Source organism: Dromiciops gliroides, chromosome 6 (assembly GCF_019393635.1).
Source record: "Dromiciops gliroides isolate mDroGli1 chromosome 6, mDroGli1.pri, whole genome shotgun sequence".
Taxonomy (NCBI): Eukaryota; Metazoa; Chordata; class Mammalia; order Microbiotheria; family Microbiotheriidae; genus Dromiciops; species Dromiciops gliroides.
This window is the reverse complement of record NC_057866.1, coordinates 154076600-154085742: the sequence shown is the minus strand read 5'-3', so window position 1 is coordinate 154085742 and position 9143 is coordinate 154076600. Positions and strand designations below refer to the sequence as shown.

The 9143-nt window shown below is 40.6% G+C and overlaps 1 protein-coding gene across 2 annotated transcripts; it reads right to left on the bottom strand.

Annotated features, from left to right (window-relative positions):
• Positions 1-731: 731 nt before the first annotated feature.
• SCOC (short coiled-coil protein) lies at positions 732-8894 on the bottom strand. Of its 2 annotated transcripts, none has more exons than XM_043972659.1 (4): positions 8785-8894; positions 4138-4206; positions 3965-4048; positions 732-2292 (listed from the first exon to the last, which is right to left on the bottom strand). In XM_043972659.1, the coding sequence occupies exons 2-4, from the start codon at positions 4157-4159 to the stop codon at positions 2150-2152; spliced, it is 249 nt and encodes an 82-aa protein (XP_043828594.1). In that variant the 5' UTR covers positions 4160-4206; positions 8785-8894; the 3' UTR covers positions 732-2149. The 2 variants fall into 2 exon arrangements, with proteins under 2 accessions (XP_043828594.1, XP_043828593.1); XM_043972658.1 differs by lacking the exon at positions 8785-8894 and adding an exon at positions 8526-8678.
• Positions 8895-9143: the final 249 nt, after the last annotated feature.

The window sequence follows — 9143 nt, the reverse complement described above, 5'->3', positions numbered from 1 at the left end:
TCTCCAGCTTTTCCTAGGAACCTCCTATAGGATTCTTCCTACTACTACTTTATAGTCTCAGATTAGCCAAAATGTTTCAGTGTATTAGTGCATTATTGAATGAATACAAGATCTTTGTCTTGTAAACTCTGTGAGAGAAATCTGAAGGAAAACTTATGCAAAGACAAAATCTATTACATCAATAATATAGATGTACTTTTCATTTCAGATATGAAAAAGGAAACTTTCTGACAGTTAAAGATTGTTAGTTTCAAGAAAATTTTGTCATTAAAAACCAAATTAGGTTCTCAATTCTATAACTGTTCTTTAAGCTCAAAATCTAAAAATCTGCATCAGAAATAAACTCGATGAGTATGTTAAACAGTGCCCAAATAATAATGGTATGTTGTCAAGTTAAAAGTTAATCATCCCCTGGGGGGGATCAACAACCCTTTGAAAAAGGTTGCTTTGCTTCTCACTTGAAAGAAGCCTCATGTTTTACTGGAGTGGAGGAGAGGAGAGGTTTCAGTGTGGGTTCTACTGGTGAGCTTTGGGCTAGCAGCATATGGCCATAAGCACAGTCCCACTAGAAATGCCTACAGGCTTAAAGGAACGAGAATAAGGAAACCCACAGCCGGTTAAGGATTGAGGTGTGGCATGTACTGGACATTTTAGAGGGGGGAAGAAAACAAACAAAAAAAAGGACTCATTTTGACAACCACAGTCACACAAAATAAAAAAATAAAAAAACATAACAAAAAACCTTTTATTTAACAGAAATTCAGAACTGCAATACAATTTTAAGTGTTCATAAATTAAGTAAAAGTTCACAAATGGGATGCAAAATGTTTGACTACTATATATATCTGTGTATGTATATACACACGCACACACAACACACACAGCTAAAATCACTTTGTCTAGTTTCATATCCATACAAAAAAAATAAGATCACTCCTTGATTAAAAATGGCTCTAGTCTAATAAAGCCAATATTGTAACCAACAATAGTGGGTCTCTTTCCCTTTGCCATAACTAAAACATATTTACATTAAATTCTCAACAGATATTCAGATTCCCATGCTAAGTAGAATCTGTACTGGAATTAAAAAAAAATATTTACCAAAACATGCCTAAAACCCAAATAGTTGGGTTTGGAAATAATTAGGGAGAAGTTCAAAAATTGATAATTAACTTGTACTACAAGCAAAACTCTGCCATTTTAAGCATGTAATACTGATAAACTCTAAAAGGTGTTTGCAAATGTTACTCTTTCTGGGCACTAAAGACCTTGAAAATTGATATCTGGCTAATGGATAGTTAGGTTTAAACTTCTTACTATTACTATGACACTTTTCTCCCAAATGACAACCCCATATGGATCAAAGAGACTAGATGTTAGGCAGAGATTGGGATGTATTTGAAGTTAATTTGTTTACAGTTGGCTCAAATATTTATTTTTGAGATGCAATCTGGAATTATTTTTATGAAATGTATTCCTATTATGAATATGCATTAATTTCCCATAGCAAGTGAAGGTCCCAAAGAGTAATCTTATTTTTTTAATGCCATTTGTCTATCTTCTTCAGTTTGTTAGGGGCAAGCCAAGAGGCCTAACTCATCAGATTATGATAAACGGTCCCAGTTGAGAAAAGCTTTTATTTGGTTCATATGGATTGGGTTCTTGTATTTGAATAGTTTTATAGGTTAAGTGACCAAATTTTAGGGTAAGTGGTGATGAAAACAAAGGTAACAATGGAAAGAGGCACAAGATGGTTGGCAAGTTAGATAAAGCTATACATTTTAGAATATGATTTTGGTCACTTTTCCACAAAATGGAAGTTATTTTGTTAACTTCCAGCTTTAAGTGATTCTGTTTTAATGAGTTAGCCATTAGCTTAACCCTACAAATTAAATCCAATATTGACAAAACATCCATCTTCAAGTTTCATAACAAATATATGCAATTCTAATTATAAAGTCTCTACAATACATTTTCAAATTCTAACATATACATAAACTCACTGGTACTTCCAATTATGTTAGTGCTTTCAATTCACCTATACCACAAACTAAGGTTTTTTAACTTGTAGAGAGCCTACGCAGATTGAAAAGGAGAAAAAAAAGCAAGCCCAGCAGCAATACCAAGAAGTAAACCAGAGACCAACTCCTTACTTCCTCTTGCTTTTTGTGTCAGTTGTCTGGAAAACACTAGATGCAGACATAAGGTTTTCTATATACTGTCCAAGAACTTGGTTTTCCGATTTCAGTTTCAGATTCTCTTCCTTGACTGCATCTACTCGTGCAGAAAGATCTAACCAAAAAATTTAAAAACAGCAATTCCACATTATTTCACATAATTGATAAATGCTACGTAAGTTTCATTGTGATATATACTATCTTATTTTCTCGTTTCAGTTTTATCCTAGAGACAAAGGAAAAGCTGACAAAGTTCTTAATTAGCTTGTAGACACCGGAATGGATTTTTAGTAAAACAAAACATTTGTTAATCTAAAAAAATCATGCTATTTAAGCATGTTGTGCTTTGAGACTGGCCAATAACAAGGCATAATACAAAAAAGTGTATTCCCACCTTTGTAACATTCTGCAAAGCTTTTAACTCACAGATATAGAAATGTACAGTGGCCATAATTACATTCACATGATGCTCAGATAGGCCAATAATGAACTAGAAAATAATGGAATATTTTAACATCAACTCTAATTTATTCAAGCCACATTGCGTTTTTTGGACAAGTATATCTTCCCATTTTGCTACATTTTCTACATTAATACCCAATAGATTCCTATGCTGAGCAGAACTACACTGTAATACTTTATTTTGCTAAAGTATGCCTAAAATCCCCCAAATTGGGGAATTTCTTCGTATAACAATGAAACTACAGGTCCAATCCCCTTAGTCAGCTCACCTAGAAAGTATATTAAGTTTCCCTTACATCCCACCTTATAAATTGCAACGGTTCTGTACAACTCTTCATCATTCATTCAAATGAAATAATGTGAATTCTACTCAAAAAAACTTAGAAAATTAAAGTTAACTTCTCAGAAATTAATTATCTATCATGGGTCTTTATTTTCTAGATGGTTGGTTGGTAGTATTCATTGAAAATATGGTATCTAATTTCCCCTCGATAATCTTCTAGGAAAGGTGTACATTGTTGTTAAGAGAAAATACCCCTCTCATGAACCTCGAGAAAATGAACACAAAGCACATGAAAATATTTGCTGAGTAGCATTTTTTAAATCCAGCTATATCCTCTTCTATGTAGGACAAAGTGAGAAAGAGTTCCAAACACTACAAGACAAAATCAAGACCGCGATCCAATAAAAACGGACACGGAATTCATGCAGCATTTTTATATATTATTCCTTTGAGTTCCACAACAACCCTATTAGGCAGCACAGGTAGTATAGTACAGGCAGTACATCCATTTTGTGGATGAAGAAAGTGAGGCTGCCTTGCCTGTCACTCAACTACTAACAGTCAAAGGTGAATTTTAGCTCAAACCTCCCAAAGCAACTAATGCTGACTAGTGAAGGGGGCCAAAGTAAGCGTTGCATCCCACAACAGTACATGTTAGATGTCTTTTTTGGTAGGGTGTCTAAAGTATTCACCTAATATTCTGAACGGTGTCAATGTTTATTAGACTTCAAGAAACCTGCCAGAAGTAAGCTTTTTTCCATGTTATATTTCATTATGAGATTTAGAATGATCAGTTTTACCTTCCTAGTGTTTTATGTGTAGAACATATACTTAGGAGACTGGTGAGAACCTGCTCCTGAATTACTCTGTCTCAGCCATAACCAGGGAAAGGCAATGAGAGATTTGACCCAGGGTCCTGAAACTTAAGGAGCTCTACAACACTTTTTTTTTTTTAAGCAGGTAGAAACTACTCAACTTAACATCTAGATAGCAAGTATATTTAGTTAATAGTAGAAGCTATCACAATATGCAAGTCTCTAACCTTCAAGTGTGTGCTGCAGTTCCAACACCTGATTAATAAGTCGTGTTTTCTCTTCCAGTTCCACTTGGTTCTCAGCCTCAACAGCTGTGGTTAAAAAAAAATTAATATAATAATGACTATTGAGCAAAATCAGTCATAAAACAATGAACCAGAATAAAAGTTGTAACCATTACCATCCATGTCAGCATTCATCATCTTAGAATGTAAACTTTCTCTTGAATATAGTATCCTTGATGAATAATCTGCAGTAGGAAAAAAAAAAATAAGAGGCATGTTTGTGTAAGAAAAACAAACCTTTTAAACTTTTTTTTAAAAGGTGGTTGGCTTATTTATTGTATCATATGACTATATAAATAGTGGCAGCCTGGCAAAATGAAGAGAAAGCTGGATCTCTTAATGCTTCTAGACCAAAGATAGCAAACACACAGGACACAACATTCGTGAGTGTAGTTTAAAGCAGGTTAAAATGTAAATATTTAGCAAAATAAATAAAAGCAGCCCACAGGGAGCCTTATGTGCCATCACTGTTCTTGGTAATCCAATTAAGACTCAAGTTTTCAGAGAAATTGCTGTCCTTCCTTGGTAGATGGAGTTTGTTCATCTGGGAATTCCAGTCCCTATCCCTGTCCCATCTTATGACCAAACAAAGGTCCTTTCACTCCTGAATATGGGCTGTTTCTGTATAAAGGCCTAAACAAATATGGGGGAGGGGAGAAAAGGAGAGATTCGGCTTTGCAGTCTTTGGCAGAGGATTCAGGAGATGCTGTCAAAAAGCAATATGGCTTGAATAAACTAGAGTTGATATTAAAATACTGCGTTATTTTTTAGGACATTATTGGCCTATCTGAGCATCATATGAATTAGATAATGGCCACTTGTTGATAAATTTATCTTTTGCCAGAAAAGAACAAAGCAGTATCAAAGAGCCATCCATCTTAGGACTCCTGGAAAGTTCCTCTGCAAAACAGAAGGCTCCCACTTGGACATTATCCTCACTGTCACCATATATGTACTTTAAGCATTATTACTTCAGTAGAGAGAAGGGCAAGAATGAATGCTGTAAACTTCTAATATAAGTGGTATTTGTGTGTGGTTTTAAAACTAAAATACGTTGGTAGGAGTGTATAATACAAAGCTCTGTACAGGCAAACCAGTCTACTTGCTGTTCCCTATAAAAGTCATTCCATTTTTCATCTCTGTGAATTTGTACAGTCTATCCCACATGCCTAGAATTTGACTCCCCCTCTTATAATCCCTAGCATCCTCCAAGGGTCAGCTAACATATTACTTCCTGTAGTAATACTGTCTTGTTACTAGTTCCTTCCCCTACCAAGAAATTAATTTATATGTATTTTGCACTTATTTGTGCTGGTGTTTTTTTCTCCCAAAGAATGTAATAATAAGCTCCTTGCTGGCAGAAATGATTTCCTTTTCTCAGTTCTTAGCATAGTGCTTGGTGGGTGGGCTTGTTGAATGAACTGAATAAATAATATTAAAATGTTACCATAGATTATTCCCATATAGAAAAATGCCAACAAACTGGCTTCAGGAAAAGATATTTGTTTCCAAACAGAAAAGTCGATCAGTCAACAAGCATTTATTAAGTGCCTCCTATGTGCAAGGCACTGTGCTTAGTTTAGTGTGGATACAAAGAAAGGTAAACAAAACAGTCCCTGTTCTTGAGCTCCATTCCAGGGTTAAAAGGAGTGAAGGTTGTAAAAAGGGAGTGTATTTTTATGACAATCACCTTTCTTGTTAGACTGGGTCCAAGCATTTTGGTTCTATGACGAGACAAATATAGAATTGTCTGCAATGGTTGTCTTTTGTGACATGATTCAATGACTGGTTTGCATATGGCACGTACGGAATTTTATTTGTTTAATACCCTTTGAAAGTTTTGAAGGCAATTGCAATTGGCTATACTATTCTACTACTTAGGACCACAGGATCAAAGAATTAGAGCAAGAGGTCAAGAAACCGAGGACTATAGAGATTAAGTGGCTTGCCTAAAATCCCCAATGTGGTAAGTGGCAGAGCTGTGACTGAACCTTCTCAGACTAAATGCAGGCTTCTTTTTACTCGTAATAAACTTGTCTGAAAAATGATGTATGAATATTTTGGCCAAAAGTTCTGCCTTAGTATATGTTTTTTTGTGTGCAGTTCTTAAGCACTGATCAACAACTCCCAGAATGCTAAATTAATAATCACTACAATGAGACAGTAAGGTCCTTGAAGGCCAATTCTTCCTTCACTCCAACAGAGAAATGGAAAATGATCTTCTGATAGAGAATTCAGATGAATTTATCTCAAATCTAAGGAGACATTAATCCTAAAATGAATTTGATATTTGGGGGTCTATCCCAAGATGAAATGTGATTGTTTATATTCAGGACCATATGGTCATTCTGGATAGTCCTGAACTAGGTCAATTTTGGAAGTGGACTGACCTTCTCCAATCAGGTATGAAAGCCGCTACAGGTTTTCTCAACCATAACTTTCATGCCTACTTTCTGTCAACCCTAGGCACCACATAACAACTCAAAATCAAATCAGCCTTGGTAGCAGAAGGTACTGAACACAAGTTCAGGAAGAGAATGAGAAAAAATCTATTATAATCTATCTGTGATACTGAGTTCAATTCCTTATCTGCCCATAAATCTCACAAGATTGCCCCTGCTTCTAAAAATAGTCTATATGATATCTTCCAATACCATTAAGTCTGTTACCTTTTAAAACTGCACATCACTGCTCCCACAGGAAATGCCATAGCTAAGAAACTCTTGGTTACAATCCACATATTAGTATGTTTCTCACTGATTAGTTCTGTAATGACTCTCCCCCACTTTACTCCCAACTATTGGCATACTTCCCTTTATTCAAATTCAATTGTATAGCTACACTCTGTCCTTATCTGCCATAATTAGTCACAGCCTACCTTAAGCCATCATCTGGTTTATAGCAGACAAAGCAAGAGATCCAGGGAAGAGAACTGATTTGCCCCAGCTCACCCAATTACCGTATAATAGAGCCTTGCTATAACCTATGTCTTTTGACTTGTCAGTCCAGTGTCCTTTCTGCCATACTATGCTATTACTTTTCACTTAAAGGCAAAGGAGAGGATATTGGCACCAACTGTAATAAGGGCCTATATCTGCCTGATAGTTTTATATTTTTCGATTCAAATGTAAAATACCAAAATTTGCCCTACTTTTAAACTTCCTCACTTTTAACACTGTTAACCTCTCCCCCCAGCAGCTGCTATTAGCTTCACCTAGGCCAGTCTTATCTTGTGGCTCTAGTTTCAGATTTCAAACAGCAAAGCTGAAGAGTCCGGTGAGTTCATCAGAAATGCCCCAGGGAGGCACTATATGTAAGTAGCTTAAGTTTCTCGGGATTTAGAACTAGAAGGGCCTTTAGTCTAGTCAAACCCCCTCATTTGGTGGATAAAGAAAAACAACATTCCAGCAATGATTTTGCTCAAGGTCAAAACTTGAAGTAGGTTCCCTACCCTAAATAGAATGTCATTCCCCTAGCTCTGTGGAATACACTGCTGTCAGAAGTTCAGCACACAAGCCTAATAGCAGAGGATCACAAGCCTTCCTGCTAGAAGGGCCCTTAGAAAGCACGAGCCCCAATCCTGTTATTTTACAGATGTCAGTAACAATGAAAGGCGGCCAAGTCTAATGGATGGGTAAGGTAGCCAGAAGTGCAGTCGGAGAACATCCTAGCTTTTAGACAACCTAACCGTGCAGCTAGATGACCTAGAGGCAGGAAGACCTGAATTCAAATTCGACCTCTTCACCTGATTCCCTCAGTTTCCTCAACTGTAAAATAGGAATAATCGCAGCACCTACCTTCTAGGGTTGTTGTGAGGCTTGGCACAATGCCTGGCACATAGTAGGGGCTTTATCAAAGTGGTGCCTCCCTCCCGCCCCCCGCACCCCCCCTACCCCCACGGGCAGGTCATCTAGCCTCTGATTGTCGCCGACAACTCTCAGACTGCTGGTTACAGAGCGGATGCTGACCCGCTTGGCGGCCAGTTGTTTCCTACTCCCCGGGTCGGGGCTGTCGTGGTCGTGACAGCAGTAACCCACCCTCATAAAGCGTTCGAGGGCCCGCCACGTGCTCCAGACGCACGTCACCTCCTTTCCTCCCCCTCCTCCCCACCGCCGCCCGGGATAGATATAGGTGCCGGTAGAGTCAGAACCCCCATTTTACAGATGAGGAGAATAAGGCCCAGAGCCGGATTTTCCGCCCGCAAATCCCGCGGGAGCTCAGTCCAGTCCGGGCTGGAGGCCGGCACCGCCCGCCCGCCGGCTCCGCACCCCCGCCCCGCCCCGATCCCCTTCCTCCACCCCGGGCGCCCTGACAGCTCCCCGCCGTGGCCTCCGGCCGCCCTCCCGAGCCCGCCCCCCCGCTTCTCTCCCGAGCCCGGCCCGGCCCGGCCCAGTTCCGGTGACTCCGGCCAGCGCGGCTCGCTTAGTTAGTCCCCGAGGCCTTCAGCGCCTCGTCTCGAGGACTGCCCCCACCCCGGGCCGGCCCGGCCCCAGCAGGGCCTCACCTGCCGCCCGAGGCGCCGGGAGGGGGAGGGATCACACGACGCCGAGATCGGGAGCCTGAGCCCGGAACCCAACAACCAACACCAAAGGCTCCGCCTCCGCCGCCACCGAGCATGCGCCTGCCGTAGACTGGGGGTGTGCGCTCTCTCTCTCTCTCTCTCTCTCCCCCCCTCCGCCCCCCCTCCCCCCGCCGCTACTGGGCCGGCGCCGGTCTGCTCCTGCGCCTGCGCTTTGCCTGCCTGATGCTCCTCGCTCTTTTACCTGCGGTCGCTAGCTCCCAAGGCTTCTCCAGCTCGCGACCCTGACTCTCAAAGCTCGGGGAGAGAGGAGGAAAGAGCTGGCACAAGGAAGGACGCTGTCGGCCAATCAGGAGAGAGACCATGGGGGCGGGGCGGGGCGGGGCGGGGCGGGGCAGAGGGAGATAGAAAATGGGCAGCTCACTTAGTATTGCGCTCGGAGACAACGGGACGTGTCCGAGGTCTTGCAGCTGGAGCAGCTGGTCCTAGGAAAGTCACCGAATCGCCCGGCGCCTCAGTTTCCCTAGCTGTAAAGCGAGGGTGTTTGACGTTTAAGGCTCCATCCTGCTCCAAAGATCTGGTTCTAGGATTCACCCCGGGGCC